We start from the raw sequence: 27594 nt of genomic DNA on the forward strand, positions 1-27594 counted from the left end.
GTTGTGTTTTTTTTTTTGGGTTTTTTTTTTTTTTTTTTTTTTTTTTTTTTTTTTTTTTTTCCCTGTACTGGGGATCGAACTCAGGCCCTTGGGCTGGTGAGGCAAGCGGCAGAACCACTGAGCCAAATCCCCCGCCCAATGACAGTGTGAGTTGGAAAGGGACTGAGCGCCTGTCATGTTTCCGTATAAATATAAGTATTTTCTCTGAGGAAAGACCTGCACAGGAAGGTACATTTTGGCCCGTTCCATAAGTGCCAAACCCAGTGTGACCAAGCCTGTTCCCCACATGGTTTCATCTGTGTATTAGAAAACATGGTGTTGGGCAAACGGTGAACAAGTAGTTTAGTCCTGACTAGTTCAAGGAGCTACAGTGTGCTCATGTGAGTCCAGAAAACCACATTGTGCTGTGGAGTCCACATTGGCTTGATGTAGTCAAGAAGTCTGCTGGTTTTCTTCTTAAATTCTCTTTAAATGGCACTATGTTCTCACATAGGGAACTCTGCACTAGTAACACAAAAAGATACTTTGTCTTTTTCTTTAACAAGAGTTTTATGAGGTGAGAACTTTTCGTGCCATTGTTTTGAAGAGTAAACTGCATCTGGGTTTAAATTGCCTATCCTGGTTTAGGATTGCAAAAAGAAATACTTGAATAGAAGATACATCTTGTACTTCCTCATAAAATTCTGGTCTGCAGTACAGGGTAAATGCAGGAGGCTCTTGAAATCAGTGTTTGGATTTATCTAATGTGTATTGATGTGTGGAAAAGTCCACATTAAATGAATGAAGGGCTTTTAAGAAGCCCATTATAACCACTTATAATGGGAAATGTAGTTCCCATTAGAGCGTGATTTAAGGAGCTTTGGTTCTTCACTGAAGCATGAAGGCTGCTGTGTGGTTGTCTTAGTTACATTTCTCTCGTTGCTGAGACAAAATAACTGACACCCAAAGTTAAAGGAGGAAAGGTATATTTGGCTTACAGTTTGTAGAGTTTTCAGTCCATAATCAGCTGGCTCCAAGGCAGGGTGGCTTGGCAGACAGGCAACATAAAGGAGAAACAGTTCATGGTGGGCAGAAGGTAGCAAAGCAAGCAAGAGACAAGCCAAGCTACTTTCTTTTCCTTATAGTGTATCCAGGCTACTGGGGTTAGGACAGTGCCAAACCAATCGGTGGAATCACCCACCCTTAATCCTAGCATTGCACCATGAATTAATCACACTCTAAATTCAGCCACCTCTGAAAAGCACCACCTATGACTGCCTGAGACTTTGGAGGGACATCTAGACATGAGCTATAACAGTAGTGTTCTATGTAGATCATGTTTATAGCATCATCGCCTACCTCATTCTGGTTATTCTGCTAGTATGTTAAGAGCTGAAAGCCCTGCATCTTTCTTATTTATGAAATTTTTAAAAATTCACAGAAATTTAGAAGACATCAATAATTAGGATATTTTAAATTTTTCTACTAGCATATTGAGAAATAATAGTCTTTCTAGTTCTAAACAGACATAGCAGCTCCAGATGTCGTCAGTTCTTGGATCATTTAATCCTTTCTCTTTTGCTTATTTTCCTCAGTATTTGGAATCAGATATTAGCTTCTGGCTCAGCTGGCAATATAAAAATTTTCCAATTAGATTGCTCTGACTTCATTTTATTCATGAAGAGAAACTTAATAAGCAGGGATCATTACATATCTGTGGCATGTAGGAGAGGAATTTTAAAATAAACTACCTGGCTGTGGCAGAGCTAGAGCCTGGAATCCTAACCCTTCCAGACTCTGTGCCTGCCAGTATGAGCCTAGATCCCTGTACTTCAGGTAATTCTTAATGTGGGAGGAATCTTGGATTTACACTGGTATGCAGTGTAATTTACTTTATCCCAATTCTGGATTAGTTTAGCTCCTTTGCTTAGCATTTGTGTGCATTTTCTACATATTGTGGTTCCAGTAGTCAGGGAAGTGTGGGGAAAGGTGAGTCCGGTGTTTGATATGAAGGCAACTTAAGGTTTGGAGCCGGGCAGGCCAAGCTAGGTGTCCTTGTCACCAGAGTGTAATCAGGTGCCTTGCAGTATTTGAGAGATGACCTGTTAGCTAAGTTCCAGAAAGGAGGGAAAAGGACCCCCAACTGATTGGGAAAGATAGAAGGCACAATCAGACCTTTCACCAGGTCTTGTCTGGAGGAGAACAAAGCTTGGGAAGAGGTAAGGTAAGGCACAGAGCTGAGCAGGAGCCCATTGGGTTCACACCACAGTGTGAGTCTGGGCTCCTGAGAGTTGGCCACTCGGCCACCATCTTTCCTTTTCCTTCTTTCGTCACCCAAACACTCGAATGAGTGTGAACTACCTCAGCTCATCGTAGCATGACTTCCATTCCCTACTCTACCGACACAGTCCTATTGGAGGCTCTCGATGACTCCTCTCCTAGGTTCCATTTGTCTACACCTGCAGGATCGGCGGGGTTCTGGAGTAATGTTATGTAGTTCATCTCTAATTGCTTTCTGGTTCCAAAGGTTGTTAAGACACCTCAGTGCACGCCACACTGGGTTTAAATCCCTGCTCCACCAGGGCAGGTGCTGTTGAACTAGGGAAATTGTCTCAGTCATTTTGTTGTTGCAAGGATTCAGAAAGACAGTGGCTGTGTGGTAGGCAAAGGTCCAGGTTCACTCCTTTTCCCAGGTGGTAGCCATTCTGTCTCTTGCTCAAATGTGTCTCGCTCTTTTCACCTCCATCCCTGATCAAAAGCTTATCCTTGTATTCCTTCCTTCTGGAATTCCATATTTCACTTCTTTACCTGTGGAAATCCTAACCTCCCTGAAAGATTCATTGGCACAGTCAGAATTGAGCTTTGCATGGTGAAGATGCCTAATATTATTCGCTGGCCTGCTCCATGTCCCTCCCCTCCACTTGAGTTCTGTGCCTGTGTCCAAATTCCCCATCTGTGATGAACTCCACAGCGTGGAGACACAGGGCAACCCAGTGGGAGCTGGGACTGTGTCTCCATTGTTTCTACACAAGGCCTTGAGCGTAGTTGTCAAGCTTCCAGAGTGACCTCATTGTACTTTTTCCCCTTTTCCTTACTCGTAACTACAACCATATGCTGGAAACTTCAGGTTCTTTTTGCATAGCCCTGACAGCTGGAATGTCTCTGCTGATCACCCTCAGGCACCTTGAAGGCAGAATGTCCAGAATGGACATCTCCTGTCCTCCTCCCTCCCCTCCAGTCTGTGTATTATGTCACATCTTTGTTGCCGTAGTTCACCTTGTTGCCTAAGCAGAAGTTTAGAGGGCCTCTGTCCTGGGTTCCTGTTGTCCATATTGAACGAGTCATCAAATCGCAACTCATGGCCTTGAAGCAGTTCCTGAGTTCACGTCCCTTTCTCTGTCTACTACCGTGACTAGGTTTGGACCCTGCCTGCTTCACCAATTTTGCTGTAATTTCTTTCCCATGAGTGTTCACCCTCTTCATCCTGTAGAGCCCATCCTCTCCCTCTGTGCTTTGGCTGTGCCACCCTCTCGCGACTTCCTGCTTTGACAGTAGCTGCTGCAAGTGTTGCCGTTGGTCTGATGGGGTTACCTGGTGGTGGCAGGTGGGGTGAACCAGAGCCCCAGCGTGTGGCTGGGGATCAGAAGGGCTTTTCTGACCCTGGTCCTCCCGCAGTCTCCACTTGTGCTCCCTGTCCTGGGGCTCCCCGCTGCACGCGGGCAGCAGGGAACCCCGTGTCTCCTTCCTCTTGTTTGGGATGGGTGTGTGTCCCCTGGCTCACCTTGGAATCCCACACTCACAGCTCAGGGTGTGTGTGGAAGGCTAACTTTTTAAAGAAATTTATGTTTTTAAAATAGTGCATGGCCGGGGATTCAGCTCAGTGGTTCCGCCGCCTGCCTTGAAAGCGCAAGGTCCCAAGTTTGATCCCCAGTACCCCCACAAAAAAAGTTGTGTGTGTTTATCACACACAACAAGATATTCTGAAATACGGGCATTGTGGAATGGCTAAGTCGGTGTCCTATGCCTTCTTGGTGTAATACACATCTCTCTCTTTTGAAATCCTGTTTCCCTTGCCAGACACTGAATTCCATTGGAGCAAATCACCTGTCTCCTTTCCCCTCAGACCCTGGGACTTACACCTTACCTTCCACAGACTGTTGCGGGTTCAGTTGTTTATGAAATGAATAAGTAAATAATTTTGATTAATGAAGCTACTTTGCCTTTTTTTAAGATTGAAATGTGATTGGTGAACTTACTTTTGCTCTGAGGTAAAAGGACAGAGTAAGGAGTGTTAATGTTTTGCAGAAAATTGAGTTTGGCATGGCAGGCATTGTAGACACTGGAATTTTTGAGCAAGGGGAACAGCGTGGTGAAAGTGGTATTTAAGGAAGATTGATCTGAAGACAACCTTTTATTATAGGTTTTAACTGCCAGAGCCGGCCAGGGCAGGTGAGGGTGTTAGAGTGGGGCGAGGGAGTGCGAGAGCAGCCCTGGGAAGCCATTCTGTCTTCCTGCTTTCATTCCCACAGTTACACTAGTGGGATGGACTTGCCGGCATGGTGCTGAGAATAACATGGAACGCCAAGGTTGTTTTTATTAAGTGAGAACATTCTTGTAAGACACCTAAGTGAGCCATTTGCATAACTGTCTGCAAGACATATTCGTCACGAATTATGTGGAAAGAGTGATTTTTGAGTTCAGGGTTTTTAAAAAATAATTTGCTCCTGCAGAAAGAGCCTATGGTCTTCCAAAGTCAGTGAAAATTTTCATTTTGGCACGTTTTGAAATAGCTGTTAATTATGAGGCAAGACCTCCGGTGTGGTCTCTGGTTAGCATTCTGCCTCCAGGCTCACTTAACATCCCCGTTTTAATTGTAGTTTTGCGGTTTGCTCTCTCATTCTGTGGGCATTTGCATTTTGTGTTTGGCTCCTATGGCTGTTTCCTGGTTAAAGTTTATCTTCATTTGTTTGGGGCCTGGTACCTCAGAGCTGGTTTACTTTCCGTATTGGTCTTGTAAGCCTCTTAATTTACAGTTGCTTTGTCCTTTTTCTTTTCATTACAGGGCTATGACTCATTGATTACACAGGACTTTTCCAAATATTTTGCACTTTTGGGTATATATTATGGATACCAAGGAAGAGAAGAAGGAACGGAAACAAAGTTACTTTGCTAGGTAAGCATTCATTTTGTAAAATTGTATCAGTGCTTTAAAAAAAATGGGAGGGGACTTTGTCCTCTAGGTTCACTTGGCATTTTGTGTTGGTAGCTATTCATAAACAGAGCTGGTAACCGAGAGAAGCTAAATCTATTTATTTTTGTCCTTTTAAAAATTAATATCAGAGGAGCAGCATTCCTTTTGCTACCTGTAACAGTTCCCCCCTGGTGCTTAGAGAATCTAGCTTACTGCAATCTTTCTTACTGTGATTCGGAGTGTAGCAACTTTACCTTGAATTTTAAATCCTGGGTGCTTAGCTGCTGTAACTTAATTGCAAGAGCGATGAGCTTCAGTTATCACCCTGTGAGGGTTCATTAATAAAAAGGGTTTCGTGGGTACAGTAAGTGACGTCACTGGAATCAGTGTCACTTTTAAGCCTTGAGTTCACCTGACATATCTATGTGTCTTGTTATCTGAGCAGAGGTGATCCAGGATACGCTTGGATACTGTTTGCAGATTTAAACAGCTGTGGCAGGTGCCACCCCCACATCAAAATAAAATGAATGCTGTGTTTAACACTTAGAAATCACTTTGATGGCCAGAATGCTTTCATACTCAGGGTACTGGCCGAATGGGATCACTATGGTCTCCTTAAGTGAAATTCTTCAGATGTGAATTCAGCCCGATTCTATACCCAACCCACATTCTGTGCTCATTAAAGATGTATTTCCGGTTTCCTAAATATGAGCCTTGGAACAACAACTGAAGGGTATGGTTTTTTTGTTTTTTTGCGGGGAGGGTCAATGTATCCTTCCTGAAGTGAAGCTGGACTTCAGGTTGTTGATAGGAAAAGGAAGGGAGTGATTTGAGGATTTACTGGGTATATGTACTTTGTTGTTATTTAATCTATTTTCAAAGTAAATCTGTGACACAAGTTACTTTGTCCCCATCTTCCCAGCTAGGGAGCCGAGACTCAAAGTATTTTATCCACTTTATGCAGCATGAGAGTCAGCATTTGAACTCAGGTCAGTCAGCCAAGAGTGCCCTCCTGGTGATCAGGTTAGGAGGGGTAAACTGTCGATTGTTTTGGGAATACAACAGTTAAGCTACTTAGGGTTGTGAAATGTTTCCCGTTCTTAGGCCTATGGAGAGTAAGGAGGTTGGGGAAGGAAGAAGCCAGGCCTATGGTTGGTGAGACACTAGAAAGATAGGACATTTCGAATAAATAGGAGCCGTATAATGTTTTGAGATAATTGTAGCTCCCTAGTTGTAAAGAATATTACTTACCCCAGTGATAAAATCTTGCAGTGCTGTAGTTCTGTACCACACCTGCGAGACTGAGGCTGCAGTCACACGTGCTAGTCTCGTCTTGCCAGGGCCACAGCACTCCCTGTGCGTGTGCCTGCACCGGTTAGTGTCAGGCGCTTGTGTCACGTGTGTACGTTTGTAGGGCCGCTGTCGCGGTTAAGACCCGGAGGGTCCCATAAAAGGATCCCGTGTCACTGCCCTCTTGGCACTGTGCTCAGCTGTCAGCCTTTCACTCCTGACCACTTGTAGTATGTTCTCCATCTCTTAATTCCTCAGCTCAAGAAATAAAGCGAAATCGTACCGCATGGAACTTGTAGCCCCTAGGTTTTCATACGCTGTGATTTCCTTGATGTCCATCCAAGCTCTTGCAGGAATCCACAGCTCATTCCTATGGGTTGCTCAACAATATTTTGTGTATGGATCTTTGAGAGCTGTATTCTTCTTCTGTGGAAGAATGTTAGGGTCGTTTCCAGTCTGGGCTGTTGAAAAACAAACTGCTTAGGATCATCATTGTGCAAGTCTTTGTGGGAACACAAATTTTCACTCCTGCAGGATGGATGCCCAAGAGCGCAGTTGCTGGGGCCCCTGGTAAGTTTCATTTTGTAAAGAACTGCTGTCCTCCTGCCCAGAATGGTTGTACCATTTAATCTCTCTGTCAGTGAGCTTCGAAAGATCCATCTGCTCTGCTTTCTCACCAGTGTTTTGATATTACCCTTCTGTTAAGAGTGTGGTGATAACCTTAGTGTGGTTCTAATTTGAATTAACAGCTAATGAAATTACACTTGTTTTCATGTGTTTGCTAGCAGTCCCTTAATGCATGTTGCCCTTTTTCCAATTGCATTGTTTTCTTGTGGTAGATTTTTTTTTTTTAGTACCAGGGATCCAACTCAGGACCTTGCGCTTGTGAGGCAGACACAGCACCACTGAGCCGATCCCCGGTCCTCTTATGGTTGAATTTTGAGAGTTAATTATAAATCTAGATATTAGTCCTTAGATATGTGGTCTGTAAGTATTTGCTCCCAGTTTGTAGCCTGGTATTTTATCCCCTTTACAGGGTCTTTTGCAGTTTTTTAATTTTGATGTGGTTCAATATATCAGTTCCTCCTTTCATAAATTTTGCTTTTAGTGTCAAGTAGAACATTATTTTGCCTAGCCCTGGGTTCCGAAACACCCTTCCCTGCTTTGTTTTCTATATGTTTAAGTCTGTGGTCCATTTTGGGTTCACTTTTTGTGTAAGATGTGAATTTAGGTCAAGGTCAAGGTTCTTTGTTTTTGTTTTTGCCATGGTGGAGATTGAACCCGGGAATGCTCTGCCACTAAGCTATGGCATAGCCGCAGCTCTGTTTTTATTTTGAGATGGGGTCTTCCTAGGCGGTGCAGGCTAGATTTGAACTTGTGATAGCTGTGAAGACAGGTAGACTCCGCCGAACTGGTGGAGGTCTCTCCTTCTCTCTCCTTCTCCCTGCCTTTCCCCTCCATCTCTCCTTTTCCTTCTCTTTCTTTCTTCCCTCCCTCCCTCTGTCTGTCTCCTTCTCCGCCCCCCTTTCTTCTTTCCTGCCTGTAGATGCCCTACCCAGGGATATTTTTTAAAACAACAGTGCCTTTTCAGTCTGAATCTAAAGTGATTTCGGGATCCTAGTCCTGAGAGTAACCTTTGAGTCATGAACAACTTTCTCCCTGCTAACCTTTCTTGTCCCTAAAATGCAGAGTAAGTGGTGTGTGTGTGTGTGTTTGTAACCTTTAAACTATGAATATAAACCAAAACTGTTCTGGAAAAACAACATAACGTTTTTCTTTCAGCTCAGAAATGTTTTCTGAAAAGTATTCTGATGATGAAAGGAAAAATGCTTAAGTGTAACATTAGGAGTGTAAGGACAGAGGGACAAGGACAGAAGTCAGTGGTGTGTTATTAAAATAGTCACTACCAAATGAGAGAGAGAAAGAGAAACAGACCTGTAGTTTTAGAAATGGTTAAACTCTTTAAAGCAAATGTCTACTTAAAAAAAAAAAAAAGGAAGAAACAACTAAAAAAACTCATAATCAGAAAAGGTCTAACCACAGTTACGAAGCTTTACAGACCCCTTCTGATGATGGTGGAACCATCCTCAGGGTGTAGCAGTGGGACTTAGCCAGGGGCCAGTTTCTGAAAATGTCAGGCAGGATTTTCTGGAGCGCTGAGCCTCAGGCAGCCCCGGCAGGATCTCTGGAAGGAATGTGACGTCAGGCCAGGGTGAGGCCAGAGTGATGCAGTTAGTGTCCCCTAAAGTACACTGCACCCCGTTATGCACATCTGCCAGCGTTCAGAGGAATCGGAAGGGAAAGTTGACCCTGGTGGTCTGCGTGCTACCGCAATTGTGTGTTTGAAGTCATACAATTGCTTTTAAGCTCTCTCTCTCCTTCCTTTTCTCCTTTTGAATCAATGTTCAACATTTTCTTTGCTAGCCACCTTATCATAGGGTTCCATAAACAGCGTAAGACTGTTTGCTCAACAGTCTTTTCCCAAACAAGTGGTTTATTACCCCCCCACCCCCCTCAATTTAACCATGAAACACAGCATTAAGTTTAAAAGATCCTGCATTCGTAGTTTGGAATTGGAGTTAGTGATCCGAGGGTCTCCTAGTCTTCGTTTTGTAGAGTACCTTGGAATGAGTCCGTGTGGCTGTGTGACTCTCAGCAGAAGGTAGATCAGTGTCACTGCTGGAGAGTCTTGGATAAGTCTAGAGTTTTCAGACTCTTCTGACCCAGGCCCACCTGGTTTTGAGGAGCTGCGGGCTGGTTTTGTTGTCCGTGCTTGTTGCACGTTGAATGATTCACATAACTTCTTCCCACTGTTCCGCAGACAATGTGTGTGTGTGAGACTTAGCGTACAGTGCCTGTGTGTGTTAGACCCTTGACCCTTGGCACATCTTGAAAACCACATAAAAAACTAAATTATTAAAGCAAATTACACTCTTTGTATTATTTGTGCTGTGTAGAAATTACATTATCCTGAGGGACAATCATCTAGTGCCCTCTTTTCCCGTTATAGTTAGAATGCAGGTGTTTTCATTAGCGTCAGCCAGGGCTTGTTTGATGTTATTTGTGATCTTTGTGGAGGCCCATCTCTGCCGTGTGTGTGTGGGTGGTGCTGGGGACTGGACCCAGGGCCACACACATGCTAAGCACAGTCCCACCGCTGCACTACAGCCCCAGCCCTGCACGTGGATTGGAAAGCTCTTTAGAAGCATATGTTTCCGGGTCAAGATCCACTGTGTGTGTAGTTGAGACGCGGTCGAGTCCTGTGGAAGGTCTACTTTTCGCTTCTGCTGAGGTCTGGGAAGGCTGCGAGCAGAGGGAGAGATAAGGGCTCCACCTGATCGTCTGTCAGTCTCCCCTCCTAGACCCCTCCTAGACCCCTCCTAGACCCGCCAGGCGCAGCCTCCCTGCCCTTGCTTGTTAGGAAAGGCAGAACTTCCCCTCCCACGTGCTCCCTTCCCTGGCCCAGCCCTCCAGAGCCAGCAGTGTGATTCCTGCCACCTCGTCACTGCCCTGAGTGACAGGACGCGGGGTGTAGGACACGTGAGCGCCCGTGCCTGCTTCTCGGATGCCCCCACTCCCACCCCGGCCTGCGCTCTGGGTTCTTCAGCTTTGAACCTCCACCCGCAAGCAAACTCCTGGGAGGTAAGGGCTACCCCGCTGTGTAACGGGGCAGTCCGCATTTCCTCCACCGCATCTCTTCAGTAGCTAAAGGTGACAGCATGGCCCACTCCCACGGCGGCTTTGCAGACGGAAGTGTCCCAGCCGGCACGGGGGAGAGGAAGCCCCAGAGAACACAGCGAGGAGGACCCCAGCTCGACCTCTGTCCCTTGTTCAGGGAGGAGAACCTGGAGCCTGGTACCTGAACTCACTTTTTATTAAGCATCCACAGCAAACGCTGTGACTTTCTCACTCAAACAGCAAAACCAAGATGGCTGTGGCCACGGAGGCCTGGCACGCTGCTTTAGTACCAGCGCACCCTGCTCCAACGTCCGTGGCTACCTGCACTTCTGTCCTCACCCTGTCCTCATCGTGACTCCCAGCTGCCATCCCACGAGCTGCCTCTGTTTGGATCAGAGAGGAAAGAGCAATTACAAGAATGAAAATCGAAATCATTCAGTGTCTCGGTGACACCTTGTTCTGAGCAGGGTGAGGCACTAGAATATATCCTGAAGTGGAAACGTATAATGCAGAGGCATTGAGAAGCCTAAGGCGCCCATGTACCTCCCAGTGGGACCCTGAGCTTGTGCGGAGAAAGTGTCAGTGACAAGCGGCCCCACAGCCAGGCAGTCACAGCCTTCCCCCGCGTCGCTGGTACCCTGTACCATATTGGACAGTCGCACCTCAGCGGGCCGGCCAAAATTAGGATGGCAGGACCCTGGCGGTCACCACAGGCTGTGAGATCTTACCTGAGGGCCAGGTTGCCCTCTGTGAGATTCTTCATGCCAGAGTTCGGTCCCCGAATAGGATTGGACTTACGTGGACAGCCAGACTCACAGAGCGTAACTTCCCTGGGGTTGGCAGAGCAGGATGGGAGCCGGCTCTGTCCCCCAGCCCAGAGTCCCTGTTCCTGTGTGTTCTCTGACAGGCGGCATAGACAGGACCTCTGGGCAGTCCTGAGCATCAGGCCCATGCTCACCGTCTGAGGGGTGGGGGGTGGGAGGTCCTGGGTTCTGGAGATCTGACTCACACGACCTTTTCAAAAGCAGCTTGTTGATAACCTGAAGATGTCGCCCATTACAAGTCTTGTGAACTTTACCTGCGCACGGCAGTGTTAGTGTCCAGAGCGATGACCTTGTGGGGTAAGGGAGCTCAGTCTGCTCCACGCGTGTGAGTCAGCGCTTCCCATTTTGGGGTGCACTTTTCTCCACGATCAACTCTTGCTGCAGTGAGCGTCTCGCTGCCTGTAAAGGAAATGCGTCCAAGGGTGCTTGGCCAGTCTGCATTTCCTGTCCTGGTGATGCCGAGCCTGCGTTTGGGCGACGGTGTCACTGGACCACCCGCTGGCTGCACCAGCACTGCAGCGTGGGGACCGTGGGTGCCTGCGCCGTTGTGTCCTGTCGGTCTCACCGGGCTTGCTCTCGCTGACAGAAGGTAACCCCAGTGCCGGCCATCGCTGGTGTCACCGCCAGCAGGTTTGAGTGCAGATGCCCGAGTGCCCTGTCCCAGGCACTCGGCCTTGAGTCACGACCTGTCCCCTGCGTCTGTCTCTCGCTTTTGTTCAGTCTTTACCGTCGCAGGTCATGTGGTGTTTCTTTTTCCCTTGTCCGGGAAGGTGATGTTAGAGTGTGATGTTAGCATGTAAGGTGGTAAACAGCTGTTCATGGATCTGAAGCGGAGCGTTCGGTCGTCTGCATTCGAAACCATGTTGCATTTCAGTGTGGTTTCCGGCACCTGTCAGCAATCATCATGGTCTCCAGAGCTCTCGTTTGTTTAATATTGACGCTCAACTTCCTCCCAACGGCCATCTGGCAGCCGGGGACTGGCAGGCGCAGCGCTCTCTCAGTGCCCCTGTGCAGTCACGGTTGGCAAAGGACAGGTGTTCACTCTTGGGCAAGCAAAGGAGACAGAACGTTTAAAATATTTTCTTTTTTGTTTGTTTTGGTTTTGTTTTTGTTTTTGTCTTTGTTTTTTTTCTTTTGAGACAGGGTCTCACTATGTAGTTGAGACTGACCTAGAACTCACTATGTAGCCCAGGCTGGTCTCAAACTCACAGCCATCCTCCTGCCTCAGCCTCCCGAGTGCTGGGATTACAGGCGTGCGCCGCCATGCCCAGCTAAAATATTTTCTTTAATATGGGTTATGAATGGTATGTGAGTCTTGATTTTTATTATTGCAAATCTTTCAGTTCTCAGCACTTTCATTCATCTTAAAATCTTTCAGGCTCTTTTAAAACTATTTCATATGAGAAAAGTGTTAGTGCTTTATTGGCCAGCGTGACTAATTTTCAGTCCAGCTCTTGTGTGGTCTGTAGTGTGTTCAAGCTTCTGCTTCCTGTTTTCTTGGCTGAGTTCAGACCAGCCAGCTCTTAGGAGAACATTTAGGCATTACTTGTCATTCGTGACTGGCCAGTCTACTCTGCTAATGTTTCCAGGAAATCATTCTAGAGATTAAATAAGGGCAGAAGAGGGCTGGGCTTTAGCTTATCGGTTCCACCACCGCCTGCCTCACAAGCGCAAGGTCCCAAGTTCAATCCTCCGTACCAAAAAAGGCGGAGCGGGGGTTGCTGAAAACACTTACCCCTTAATGTTAGACTTCAGATTTTTGCCTTATTTTCAGGCAGAGCTACCTGATTTAATTCCACATTGAATGCAACTTTTAAAAGTTTAAGTCACAGCTCATGTGGATGGTCATGAAATCAGTTCGGTAAATAGAGCCAGCATCAATTTATTTTTGAAAAAATTTTTTTATTTTTAATGTAATACAGGTAGATATTTAAAAAGAAAATATAAAAAATAAGATTTCATAACAAAATAATAGAATAACAATGGGTAATATATATCAGATCTTATAAGAATGCCCAAAGTATTACTCAAAGTACAAGTCATAAACAGAGTAAGATTCTCTCTAACAAAGAAGAAACACACAAATAAAAAGGCAAAACCTCCCTTTCTTTCTTTTTTTGGGGGGCACTGGGGCTCGAACTCAGGACCTTCCACAGGCGGCAGTGCCACTGAGCTAAAAACCTCCTTTTTAATGCACAAAAGAAACTAGTTGTATAAATGAAACAATATTTATCGTAAAATATTTTTGAAACAACAGAATAATTTGGAGAGCTATTTGAACTTCTCCCTACCTCCTATGTATATATTTTCTTTTTTGTCTTTATCTAGCTTTCTGTTTTTTGTTTGTTTTTATCGGGCCAGGAATTCAGCTCAGTGATTCCACTGCCTGCCTCACAAACACAAGGTCCTGAGTTTGATCCCTGGTACAAAAAAAATTTTCTTTTTTACTTTTTCATACAAGAGAAACCATGCAATATTTAAGCTTATTTCACTTAACAGTATGTTCTCAAATTGCATTCATTTGCCTATAAATGCTTGAAGTTCTCCTTTATGGTGAAGTAGTGCTACTGAATTTTCTTTTATCAATCCGTTGATGGACATCGGCACTAAGATTGTGCTGCTGTGAACGTGGGTGTACGTGGAGCCCTGTAATAGGATGACTTCACCTCTTGGGAAGACGCCTAGAAAACGGGTAGCTGAATCAAATGGGGTTTCTCTTTTTCAATTTTTGAGGACTTGCCCCGCTGACCGTTTTAAAGATGCTTGACAAATCTGCTTTCTCATTAAAAATAAAATTTCAAGCATTTAAAAAATGAATTCTTTTGCTTCTATTGTTTTTTAATAAATTTTATTTTACTTCATCCCATTCCCCCCTCAGGCCCCCTCCCCTCCCTGTGTACAAAAGCTTTGCTTGCATTTTTTCCTTCTACTTTCAGTTTTTTTCTTGTCCATCCCTTTCTCTCTCCCTCCCTCCTCCCCTGTTCCCCTTCCCAGTTGAACACTTTCTTCCTATTTCCCAGCATCCATTATACATCTCAGTCGTTATTTCCACATTCAGTTTCTCACACCAAAGAAACGGTGCAGTATTTAAACATATGTGTCCAGTTTATTTCACTTAAGAGTGTGGTCTCAAGGTCCATCCATTCTGCTATAAATGCCTGAAGCTCATCCTTCTTTATGGCAGAGTAGTACTTCAGTGTATGAAAAAACATCTTTTTTTTTTTACCCCACATCTTCTTTTTCACATCTTCCTCCCATCAGTCGATGGGCATTTGGGCTGTTTCCAAGATTTAGGTATTACCAACTGTGCCGCTACCAATATGGCTGTGTGTATATCACTGTGGTATGTTGTTTTTAATTCTTTGGGGAAGATACCAAGAAGAGGTAGGAATAGCTGGGTCAAAAGGAACCTCTAGTTCTAGTTCTTTGAGGAATCTCCACACTGACTTCCACAGTGATTGCCCCAGTCTGCACTCCCACCGGCAGTGGAGAAAGGTTCTTTCTCCTCACGTCCCGCCAACATTTGTTATTGGTTGATTTCTTGATTAGCAGCCATTCTTTCTGGGGTGAGGTAGAATCTCAGCATTGTTTTCATCTGCATCTCTCTAATGAACGCTGATGTTGAACATTTTTTCATATATTTATTTGCCCTTTCTGATTCTTTGTCTGAGAAATGTCTTTTTAATTTGAGGTACCCATTTTTGCATTCGGTCTTTAAATTGGGGGAGGGTGATTTTTTTTTTTTAGTTCTTTACATATTCTAGATAGTAGTCCTTTATCTGCATAGTGGGTAAAAATTTTTCCCCTCCCTACTGATTTCTATAGTGGTTGTAGTCATTAACATTCCCTCTAACAACATAGAAGGGTTCTTTTTCTGTATCCTCACCAGCGTTTGTTGCTATTTGATTTTTTGTGATGATGGCCATTCTTTTGGGGGTAAGATGGTATCTCATTGTAGTTTTAATTTTCATTTCTCTCGTGACCAGCGAAGTTGAACATTTTTTCATGTGTTTATTGGCTCTTTGGAATCAGTATTTTTAAAATATTTTAACAGCTGCTTAATAATTGTGCATATTTGTGGGGCACTGAGTGATGTTTCAGTACATGTATGTAAGGACCAAGTCAGGGTCGTAGGCATATCTGTCACTTAAAACGTGTGTTATTTTTTTGTTCGTGCCGGGACGTTTAAAATCTCTCTTCAGGATACTTTGGGGGGCACCGTTTCTTATCGTCGCCGCGGTTTTCCTCCTGCAGCACACAGCATGGGAAATGATTCCTCCTCCCCAGCCGCACCTCTGCTCCCACCAGCCTTCTCTTGTCCTCACACCACGCGCCCAGCCCCAGCCACCCCTCCTGTTCTCCTCCTCTGTGCCATTGGCTCTGTTAGCCTCCTCTGTGAGAACACTCCATATTTGTCTTTCTTTGCCTGTCTTATTTCACTTACTATCAGAATCCTCTAGACACATCCATGTCACTGCAAATAAGATTCCCTTCATTTTTAGAGCTAATTAGTCCTCTGTTGTGTATGTGTACATTTCCTGTTTCCGTTCCACTATCAATGAACACCTTGGTCGATTCTTTATCTTAGCTGTTGTGAATGTTGAGCGTAATCAGCATACAGGTGCTGGTATTTCTTTCTTCTTTTCTTTTCTTTCTCTCTTTTTCATTTGTTTGTTTTTTGGTACTGGGATCGAACTCAGTTCCTTGTGCTTGCCAGGCAGGCGACAGAACACTGAGCTAAATCCCCAGCCCCAGTTTTTGTTTGTTTTTTGAGTCAGAGACTCACTATGTCATTCAGACTTGCCTTGAACCCTGTACCCCAGGCTGACCTCAAACTCACAGCAATCCTCCTGCCTCAGCCTCCTAGGTGTTGGGATCACAAGTGTGTGTACCACACCCAGCCTGGTATTTCAGATGTATCTCTTGCATAGATATGCGGTGGTGAGATAGCTGGAGAGTGTGGTAGTTCTACACCCAGAGTTTTGAGAAACTTCTGTTGTCTTTTCCATAGTGGCTGTGCTACCTCATGTTCCCCCAGAAGTGCTGGAAATACCCCCTCTCCCCACGTGTTCGCTCACACTTGTTATTTTTTGTCTGTTTTGTAATAGTCACTATCTCATTTTATTTGCATTTCCATGATGATGAATAATGTCAAGGAGTTTTTCATAGTACTTGTTGGCCATTTGTGTGTCTTCTTTTGAGATATGTCTATTCAGATCATTTTTATAATACTGATCTTTTTTTATAATCAGTAATGGAATAGAACAGGACAGTTTACACAGGTTAGAAAGACCAAAGCAGGAAATGTCACTGTATTATATGTAGTCAAAATAAATCATGGTTCATGAAAATTTTTCCTGTTGAATCTCAATTTTAAATTACTTTTATTGTGTACAGTAATCAAGAATGATTTATTGCTTAAGAGAATTCTTTGGTGGTTAGCATCCTAGGAGTGAGGTGATTTTTCATTATTGAAAGCATTTTTTGGAAAAGTTTTCATCTCACACACATTAGGCAATTGTTCAAAGGCAGCCATGGCAAAAAAAAAAAAAGGCTGATTTGTGAATTTACTTTTCTATAGTACAGTGTCACGGGTCCCTATGAAACTAATTTCAAGCCTTGGTGACAAGTTCGCTTCTGTTTAAAATCTGAAATCTGAGATTCATCTGAAACTTCTTAAATGAAACCAATGAAGTCACCTCACAAACCCTCCTCGTAGAACTATTTTCATGAAATGGTGCATTTAGACCTCCCGCAGGTTTCTTCCCTGTGGGACTATTTCTGTTTCTGGCACTGTAGACTAGTTAATGGTTCAGCCAGCCTAAGCTACTCGGTTCCATTTCATGAAGCCCATTAAAAATAGAAACATGATAAGGAGCCTTGGGTTTGGGTCATTCTCTGTCTCTCTCGAATGGGTATACTAACAGTACGTCATCTATCGGGTGTCTCTAGTTACCCTTGTGGCTGCTTCAGTGTCCTGAGTTGAGGCAAAACGTTTACCTTTCATAGTTGTTTTGACTTCAAGGAAGAGCCAGAGGTTGAATGTGTTTTTAACCCGCCTCGCCGTTGGAGGGCCCTGGGCAGCAGCATTCACTGTATTTCCACATACAGATGTGAAAAAAAACTTCCACAGCTGCTTCGGAAGGTGGCAGGAGCACTGGGATAAGTGTGTTCAAAGCGTGGAGGAGTATTTTGAGGGGGTGAATGGCGACAGGTCTTTTACCCTATAAATTTTCTAAGTTTAATCTTTCACCATATATTTTGGTCACCACTTGCACAGTTCTAGATGTAGATACATAGATAAAAGACACCCCTGACTGAAACTTGTCTAGAGACATGAGCTAGTCACAGCCTTCGGTGAAGGACCCAGGACAAAAAGACACAGTGCCCAAGGATCCAAAGTATTTTAAAGTATTCTCGGTCCCACAACTCGCCTCGTGGAAAATGTTTCTGACAGCAGAAGACTGCAGCCAAACGCTCTGTTCGGACTTAAACGTGGGCAGGGAGTGGGAAATAGCCCATGTCACGTTGCTGTCGTGTTGCTGAGCATTTGGGTCCTCCCGTTTCATTCTGCATTCTGCATGTGATGGTGTAGAGCCTTTGGGAGGTGAGTAGATAAGAAGGATGGTGCCCCTGTGATAGGATCAGTGCCCTTCTTTTTTTTTTTGGTACCAGGGATTGAATTCGGGTCCTTGCACTTGAGAGGCAGGCAGCGGAACCACTGAGCTAAATCCCTGGCCCTTAGGGTTGGTGCCCTTCTAAGAAGAGACACATGGCTGGGAGACCTTGCCCCTTCCAGCCTTTGAATGTTTGAGCCATGTGGTTTATGGCATTTTTGTTATAACAATGCAGTGACTAACTAAGACATACATGCATTTGATATCTTTCACTGTTGCCAGCACAGTGGCACTTCAGCAAGGGAAAACTGAGCTCTGGACCAGAAAGCACATTGTGCTCCCAGCTCTGAAGCTTCATAACACCCATGTGGAGTTCACTTGGCAAGTTTAATAAAACTTTTCCTTTCTGGGCCAAGGATTTAGCTCAGTGGTGCCACGACCTGCCTTGCAAGTGAAGGCCCTGAGTTTAATCCCTGGTCCCAAAAAACAAAACAAAACAAAACAAAAAAGTTTTTCTTTCTTTTGCCCCAAAACTTGCACCTGGGAATTCCAGTAAACAACCTGCACCCTCTGTATCTTCATGAGGCAAACCCTAATTGCACACCCTCCCACAGGGTGGGATGAGCATTTCCAGAGGAGCATTTCTTGGGCAGAGCACAGATAAGTCACTTGGGTGTCCCTGCTTCTCTGGCATCTGAGGCCTGGCACATCTGTCTCATTCCTACCCCTCTGCTTTTATCTCCCACTCAGATTTTTCTGTACACATCTTACCCTTTTCCGTCTACTTACAAAGAGCCCCCGCTCGGCAGTTGTGCTGGAATCACTGTGCGAAACCCACCTGGTCTGTGGCGCTGTCCCGGTGAGGTTGCACAGTGTCATTTCTGTGCCCCCCACAGCTGCAGGGGCTTCCCCTTGTCCCTCCTTCTCCTGGGTCCCTGAACACATCCTGCCTTGGGATACACCCAGGGGCACTCTCTTAGTCTCTGCCTTATCTGTCTGTTGTTATTTACTGTTGGTCTTTTTTCATTTTTCTGTGCCTTACGGAGTCTGGCTCCATCTCCTGCATGGGCCAGTCAGGGTCATGTGCTGTGAATAATATTTCCCATTTGTTGGGCTGTTTACCATGCAAGAGAGCTGTGCATTCTCATATAATTACCCTTGCAGTGTTTCCTGTTGTCATCCTGATTACTGACAAAGATGCCAAGCCTTGTAGGCATTGTGTAAGTCTCCCAGGGCCACATAGCTCTGTAGTGGCAGCTCCCCAGCTGCACGCGAGTAGGTGTGCCGGACCTCACAGCCCACACCCTTGCTCAGCAAGCCGCATCCTCCATCGTGCCTTGCTGAATTGAACTTCAGAGACGCCTAGCATTTATCAGTACAAGGGTAAATGGGAATCACTGATCTCAATAATGAAATGATGAAATGTATTTAAGTACTAACTGTATTTATTTTTATTTATTTTTATATTTTTGGTACTGGGGATTGAACTCAGCTCCTTCTGCTTGCAAGGCAGGCGGTAGAACCACTGAGCTAAATCCCCAGCCTAAGTTTAGTTCTTAGCACAGAGATAGCCATTCTTAGGAACTTTCGACCAGCCTGGGAAATCTGTGGTCTACCAGGGAGACTTTGGAAATTTCTTCGAATCAGCGACAAAGTCAGCAGTCACCTGACCTTTTTGTTTGGAATATGGAGTGAATTCCCCTCGTGTTTCCTAATTTTGTCTCAAGATTAAAGATTGCACGCCCTCACTAGTGACACGCACACAGCTTGCGAAAGTGGCGATCAGTGTCGAGCCGGGCATCTGGTCACAGTCTTACTTCCCTTTTCCTTTGTTTACCATTTCAGGTACAGTTGGGGGTTCGGACTCTTTCCTGCCCTCCTTATTGTGCCGTGCTGTACCGGGGAGTGCGCAGGAGCCTTCCCTCCTTGTTTCCCATTTTCCTGCTCACATCCATGAGAGCAGGAATGACCTGGGCAGCAGGCCAGGTTCTAGGAGGCCTCGCAAGACACAGCGGGGCCTGCGGTTTGCAGATGCGCCCTGGCACCAGGCAGAGGGTGCGTCAAGATGAGGTCAGGCACGCTCCTGACTGTTCTAGGCACGAGGAAGCTGGACTGGGGACCCCGCCGGGGCAGGAGGGGGCAGAGACCAGGAATGGGTCTTTACTCCCCACGCAGCTGGTGTCATCCGAAGAAGAGCTGGAGAGCTGCGATGTCACACTGACAGGAGACGTGTGGCCTGACGGCTGGGAGGAGGGGGTTCTGGGGAATTGTGGGCGTGAGGCGCATTTAAATTTTCTAGCACCAGAGAACAAGAACATGAATTACACCAATACATTCTTTTGTTTTGTTTTTCTTTTGATTTTTTGAGACAGGGTCTCACTATGTAATTGAGACTGACCTGGAACTCACTACGTAGCCCAGGCTGGTCTCGAACTCACAGTGATCCTCCTGCCTCAGCCTCCTGAGTGCTGGGATTATAGGGGTGTGCCACCATGCTGGTCGCACCAATACATTCTTGAAATGGATTTTATTAGCATATTTGGGAAATAAGATGCGATGGCCAAAATGTGATCATTTGAACTTATAAAGCAGTTAGAGGCCAGTTATTCATACTTGAAATACTCTTTCCTAAACCAAAAATAAAAACACTCATTAATTGTAAATCACTCTGTGGCTTTTAAAATGCAATTTAGACATATTTTCAAGGACACATCTGTTGGTACAGAGTGGAATAGACTCAAAATCGATTGATCTCCTAGGGAATCCTTGTAGAGATTTTAAGCAGTTGTGGGTGGTTTGAGCAAGTCATTAATCAGCCCATTAATTCTTCCTATGTACATTGCTTCTGGCACCTGTGGTGCAGGTACCGTCTAATTTAGAGCTAAGAGGAGTTTGCTTTAGAAGTTGTATACTGTCTCATCTGAACGGACACATTTTCATATTTCTGATTAATTTTGTTAGCGGAGCACAGAGTTGAGCAGTAACTTGGTTATTTCATTTTCAGAAGGTAATTGCAGCAGATGCTGGTGAGGTCATGGAGACAGCAATCTCTGTTTCAATGGCTCCATCTTTTTTAAAGGGAAGAGTATTTCCTTTTATTGTGCTAAGTCAACTGTTTTAACGAGACAAGAGGAAATTAACTTTTAAACCTCAACTTGAAGCATAATCTGGGTATTTTTCTAAGAGTAGATCTGTTTTATTATTTATTTATTATTTTTATTGAATTTATTGGTACAATACAGTTACAGTCATCATTGGGATCTTGTACCTCTATTATGACTTTTATCAGGTTCTTATTATTCCCCATTCCCCAGCCCTCCCCTCAGCCCCTCCACCCTCCCGTTTACAAAGTCATTGTTTCCGTGTTTCTCCTTTTCACAAACTTTTTTTTTGGTTTTTTGGTTTTTTTGAGACATGGTCTCACTATGTTGAAACTGACCTGTAACTCACTGCTTAGTCCATGCTGGTCTTGAACTCACAGCAATCCTCCTGCCTCAGCCTCCTGAGTGCTGGGATTATAGGCCTGCACCACCACACCCGGCCTTTGTCATTGGTTGATTTCTTAAAATGCAGCCATTCTTACTGGGGGGAGGTGGAATCTCAGTTTTGTTTTCATCTGCATCTCTCAAATGACCATTGATGTTGAACATTTTATATATGATTATTTGCTGCTTTTACTTCTTTGAGAAATGTCCATTTCAGATGCACATTTTTGAACTGGATTTTTATATGTGGGGGGTTTTTTTTTTTTTTTTTTTTTTTTTTAGTTCTTTATATATTCTAGATAGTAGGCCTTTGTCTGAGGAACAGCTGGCAAAAATTTTTTCCCACATTGTGGGGTGTCTTTTAGCTCTGCTTATGATTTCTCTGGCAGTGCAGAAGCTTTTTTAAAACGATGAGGTACCAGTTGTTGATTCTTTGTGCTAGTTCCTGTGCTACTGAGGATTTGTTCAAAGTCTTTTCCTATGCCAGTGTCTTTGAGAGTTCTGCCTAATTTATCTTCCAGCAAGTTTAGTATTTCTGTTTTAATATTTATATCTTTAATCCATTTGGATTTTAGTTTAATGCATGGTGAAAGATACAGGTCTAGTTTTAATCTTTGACAAGTTGAAATTGTTTTTACAACGCCACATATTAAAGGAGCTATCTTTCTTCCAGAGAGGGTGTTTGAGTCCTTTATCAAAGATGAGGTAGTTGAGAATGTCAGGCAATGTTTCTGCATCTTCTAATCTATTCCACTGATCCTCAGGTCTGTTTCTTTGTCAGTACCATGCTGTTTTTATCACAGTGGCTTTGTAGCACAGTTTGCAGTTGGGGATTGTGATACCACCTGCCATGGCTCTGTTGCCTAGAATTGCTTTTGCTATTCTAGGTCTCTTCTAGTTCCAAATGAGTTTTTGGATTGTTTTCTCTAGTTTTATGAAATAAACTGTTGACATTTCAATAGGGATTGCATTGAATCTCTACAGCAGTTTTGGAAATATGGCCATTTTCCCTATAATGATTCTTCTTACCCAGGAACAAGGGATGTTTTTCCATTTTCTTATATCTTCAATCTCTCTCTCTCTCTCTCTCTCTCTCTGTCTTTCTCTCTCTCTCTTTTAGAGTGCTGTAGTTTTCAGTGTAGAGGTCTTTTTGTCTCCTTTGTTAGATTTATTCCTAGATATTTCATTTTTTTTGGATGCTATTGTGAAAGGGATTATTTCCCTAATTTGGCTCTTAGTGAGACATGGGACAGGAACCCGGAAAAAAGCAGGGAAAGCTATTTTATTTGCATACAAAGTAAATTTCAAACCAAAACTAATTAAGAGAGACAAAGAAGTTCACTGTATCGTTGTAAAGGGAAGAGTCCAACAGGAAAAAATGACAATCATAAATATATATGCACCAAACACTAATACCCCCAACTATACAAAACAAATATCAAGGGACATGAAAAACCAAATAAGCACTAATACAATTGTAGTGGGGGACCTCAGTACCCCATTGTCACAAATAAACAGATCATCTAGACAAAAAATCAACAATGAAATACTAGAACTGAACCAAATGGACCTAATAGACATCTGCAGAGTGTTCCACCCCACAAAAATCAGAATATACATTCTTTTCGGCTGCACATGAGCATTCTCCAAAATTGACCACACGCTAGCTCATAGAACATGTTTAAGTAAATGCAAAGGAATTGAAGCTATCCCATGTATATTATCAGACATGGTGTAATTAAACTGGAGATTGATAGCATTAGAAACCACAAGAACTTCACAAACACATGGATATTGAACAGCACTCTCCTGAACAACCAATGGGTGACAGAGGAAATTAAAGAAGAAATTAAACAGTTTTTACAATGTAATGACCAGCCAGTACAACATACAGCAATCTATGGGATACAATGAAAGCAGTTTTACATGGGAAATTCATAGCAGTGAATGCCCACGCTAGGAAAACAGAGTGAGATCAAATAAACAATGTAATGGTGAATCTTAAGCTCCTAGAAAGAGAAGAGCAAGAGAAACCCAAAGCTCATTCATATGAAGGAGGAAATTATAAAGATTAGAGCAGAAATCAATGCAGTAGAGACTACAAAAAATCAACAAATTAAAGAATTGGGTTTTTTTTTTGAAGAATAAATAAAATTGATAAACCCTTAGCCAACTTTATCAAAAAAAGGAAAGAAAAGGCTCAAATTCATGCAATTAGGAATGAAAATGGTGAAGTCACAACAGGTCCAGCAGAAATCCAGAGGATCATCCATACTTACTCTGAAAACCTGTACTCTAATAAAATGCAGAACACAGAAAAAATGGACAGATTTCTAGATAATATGAATTACCAAAGTTGAACAAAGAAGATATAAAAATTCTAAATACCTCAATTATAATCAGTGAAATTGAAAATGTAATTAAAATTTTACCAACAAAGAAAAGCCCAGGTCCTGATGGCTGAATCCTACAAGACAGTTAGAGATCTACTGCCACTACTCTTTACACTTTTCAGTGAAATTGAAAGGTAAACAATACTTCCAAATTCATTGCTGGCAGCAAGTATTACTTTGAGTCTAAAACAAGGGAAAGACCCAACCAAAAAAGAGAATTACAGGCCAATCTCCCTAATGAACACAGATGCAAAAATCCTCAATAAACTACTGGCAAACAGAATACAGAGGGTCATCGAGATCATACACCCTGACCAAGTGTGATTTATCCCAGGGAGGCAAGGATGGTTCAACATATGTAAATCAGTAAATGTAATACACTATATTAACAGAATCAAGGACAAAAACCATGTCCACTGCATAGATGCAGAAAAAGCATCCGACAAAATTCAACACCCGTTCATGATATAAACCCTACAGAAAATTTGAATAGATAGTCTTTATCTCAACTTGATAAAGGCTATATATGAAAAGCCAACAGCCAACATCATACTAAATGGTCAAAAACTGCAAACGTTCATGCTGAAATCAGGAATAAGACAAGGATGTCCACTATCATCACTCCTGTTCAATATAGTTTTGGAAACATTAGCCGCAGAAATTAGAGAAGAGAAATAAATAAAAGCAATATAGATAGGAAAGGAAGAAGTAAAACTGTCATTATTTGTTGATGATACGATCCTCTGCATAGAAGGCCCAAAGAACTCTGCCAAAAGACTTCTAGACTTGATTGACAGATTCAGTAGAGTAGCTGGATACAAGGTAAATACTCAGGAATCAGTAGATCTGTTTTTTAGATGTAAAAATGAGTCATGTGCATAAATATATACAAATAAATATTTTTGTAAGAGTATATGAAGTTTAAGTATAAAATTAGTTGGAAATGCATTTATATTTTATAGTGCAATTTAGAATTGGACTGTGGAATAAATGACTGTTTTGGGTTTTGTATTACCTGATGAAACCAGTTACTTAAAACTATTCCCAGTTTTCTGACTCAGCCACAGAGTATATATAGTGCTTGTGTTTGTGTTTGAAATTTGGTATTTGCATTACGGGAAGGAAGGGGAGCATTGTTTGGATCTCAGACAGTGTGACTGCACCTGTTGTGTCTACAGAGTAAACAGCAACATGGAAAGGTTTTTTCTTGGAGATATTAAACGAGAGAAAACAAATACATAAGCCTTTGAAATCGCAGTGCTTGCAGTGGGGAGAGGGGAGCCCAAGTTATCATGGAAGGGAAACACGGGGGCAAGGGTTACCTTCCAGGAAGACCTCTGGAGAAAAACTGTCTTTAAATGTCATGTGGTACCGTAACCAGGGTCTTCAGTGGCGTTATGTTAGTGACCCTGGATATGAGAAGGTCTCCAGGTAACCATTGTGTTTAGGAGAAGTGTTGGAGAAAGAAGGGGACTGTTCTATGTAAGGGAAACACAGATGGAAAGTCCTTACAGTGACAAAAATCCTGACGGTTTCCTGGACGGAAAGGAGGAAGTTGGCCAGGACGAGCCCTGCAGGCCTTGGAGACTGTGTAGGAGTCGGAATTGATGCCTAGATGGATGCAGGTGCCAGGAACTGACAGGAAAAACTAAAAAAATAACTATTTTGAGAGAGAATCGCAAGAGCCTCAGTTCAGATGTGTTCGATTGAGATGCTGGCGGCCCATCCCAGTGGAGGTGCCAAAGGCGCAATCGTGTATGTGAATCTGCAGTGAAAACGATGGATCCGGGCTGAGATGGAAATTGAAGAGTTGTTGGCCCCAGTCCTGGGGGAGGTATTATACCTCAGGGCGCATAAAGCAAAAAGGGAATAGCCTGAGTGGGCTCCGGGGCTGCTGGGGAGACAAGGTGGGTGGCGCAGCTCTTGGGGGCGGTGATCTTCCGTGGCCCGGCTTGTGCCCTGCAGGATCGTGGCTTTTGCTGGCCCTTGTTTGTCCTGAGTTTCCACAACTTCTCCCCCACCCGCCACGCCGAGAGACTTCGCCTGCAGCTCTGCTGCGCCCAGAGTGCCCGTCTAGAATTGGCATCTTTTTTTTCTCCTGGGATTGTCATCCCTGCCTGTGGGTTCCCTGCTCTTCTCGGTCCTGTGGACGTGAAAAAGTGGGGAGCCTGTGGCCTTGGGCTGGCAGGCAGTGCTGTCATTTTTCTTATCATTCGAATTTGTTTTGCCCCATGTATTTGGAAGAAGAGATTATTTTAGCTGGGAGGAGAATAAGATTTTATTCTGATTGAAAGCATTGAGTTACTTAGAGTTTGTACTACCTGGCTATACCTGCACATGTCCCATTTTATGATGGAATTTAACACGCTGAGATTTTACATACCTTTATAGCATGATAATTTTAAATAAGATCTCATAAGTAAAAGAAATAGATTTTTATTTCCAGAAATAGATCTCTTCATTTCCTCAAGTTGAGTCGTTACTTGCTTGGCCGTTCACATAGTCATTATGTTTCAGAAATCACATTCGGACCGCTGGCCCCTTGAGCAGGGCATTAACGTATTTCCCCAAGGGAAGGGGAGGGTGGCGGGAAACTCTCAGGGCCCAAAGCCGGAGTTGGCCCCTCTGCGTGCTGTAGTGCTTGCTTCTCAAAACTGTGGTCCATAACCCAGGGCATTGACATCACCTAGGGACGGAGTAGAAATGCAGAAGCTGCCTCACCCCAGCCCCCACGCGTGTTTGTGGGGTGATCACCAAAGGGTGAATCATATGCACATTGCGGTTTGAGAAGCCTTGTCACTGAGGAATTTTGACGGAGGGGAGGGAAGGGAAGGGACAGAATTGGGAAACTAAAATTCGGTGATAAAGAACAGAGAGAGAAATAGAGCGAAACCTAGAAAAGGAGTTAGAGCAACCTAGAGGAGGGAGCATTTCAAGGCGAATGTTGAGCAGGACTGAACTCAGCCAGAAGGTCAGTGGAGCTGCTGAGGGAGGGTTGCAGAGTAGCTCAGGGGAGCAGCACCTGCCATATCATGTGTCTAGCCCTGGGTTGAAAACCCAGTACCACCAGCAGAGGGAAGGGAGGAAGGAGGATTGAAAAGTGTCCATGAAGATTGGCCACTTGGGGGCCAGGATTTAGCTCTGTGGTGCTGCCACCTGCCTCGCAAGCGCAAGGTCCTGAGTGTGATCCTCTGTGCCCCCCACAAAAAAGATTGGCCATGTGGAAGTCAAAATAACTGATCAAATAGAAGCAGTTTCAGTGTGCTGGTGGGAGAAGCCGGTCTGATGTGAATGGGATCAAAGTAAGCGAGTAAAACTCAAATTCTACACAATTCCTTTTGAATCGCGTGAAAGAGAAGCCAGGAGTACAGGCCGTGGCACAAGGAAGATGGGAGAGTCGGGCGGCAGAGAAGGAGGTGTGAGCGTGCTCCTTGGAGGATGGAGACGTTCCTTCCCTGGGAGGCGGCCCGGCGAGGTCAGCTGCACGTCAGACCCTGGGTGATGCTCCAAGGATGTTAGCGAGCCACAGCGCAGGAGATGAGCCTCAGTGCCTGCCCGGAGCTGGGGTAGGAGTCCGCTCGTGTGTCTTGGCACCCCAGGGGTCTCTGCCGCCTGTGTGCGCTGTGCCTGGAGCTTCACAGGGACGACCGCCCCACCTGTGTCCTCAGAGCGGCCTACTCACGAGCTCATTGCTGTTGCTGTCCTTGTTTCCGTGGGCTGGGAGATGGGTCAGAGTGCGGAGTCGGTTCCCGCCTCTCACAGCTAGCGAGCAAGGAAGGAAACCAAGGTTGCTTCCCCTGTGTCCAGCTCCACATCTCTATCCTTAACTCCTCCCTCCAAACGTGTAAAATAGACTAATTCTGTTCCATACGGGAAATTCCAATTAGAGAAACTTCAGACTTACCAATTCTAAATTTAAAAATCAAGACTAAAATTTTCATTCTTAAAAAGAAAATTTATTTTTCCGCAGAATTTTAATAACCATTAGTCTGAAGGCTGGACGGAAGCACCATGGAGGAGCCATATCCGTGTGGTTCATCCCTAGAATCACAAAGGCCCTAGGGAGTCACTTCCGGTTTCTTCCAGTGGGGACCAGTCTCGGACCACACATCTGACAAAGTCCTCTGAACAGATGGT

General features: G+C 44.2%; 1 protein-coding gene across 2 annotated transcripts in view; it reads left to right on the forward strand.

The window, feature by feature from the left end:
* The window catches only part of Ncoa7 (nuclear receptor coactivator 7), a 113087-nt gene that overhangs the window by 5363 nt on the left and 80130 nt on the right, over nucleotides 1-27594 (forward strand). Inside the window, exon 2 of one of the 2 annotated variants that reach the window (XM_010625761.3) lies at nucleotides 5042-5152. In XM_010625761.3, the coding sequence (XP_010624063.1) occupies nucleotides 5103-5152 (50 nt within the window). In that variant the 5' untranslated portion in view covers nucleotides 5042-5102. Of the gene's footprint in view, nucleotides 1-4971; nucleotides 5153-27594 lie in introns of those variants that run through there. The other variant, XM_010625762.3, reaches the window with a different exon arrangement.

This window comes from Fukomys damarensis, unplaced genomic scaffold (assembly GCF_012274545.1).
Source record: "Fukomys damarensis isolate Sample0158 unplaced genomic scaffold, DMR_v1.0_HiC HiC_scaffold_14, whole genome shotgun sequence".
Lineage (NCBI taxonomy): Eukaryota > Metazoa > Chordata > Mammalia > Rodentia > Bathyergidae > Fukomys > Fukomys damarensis.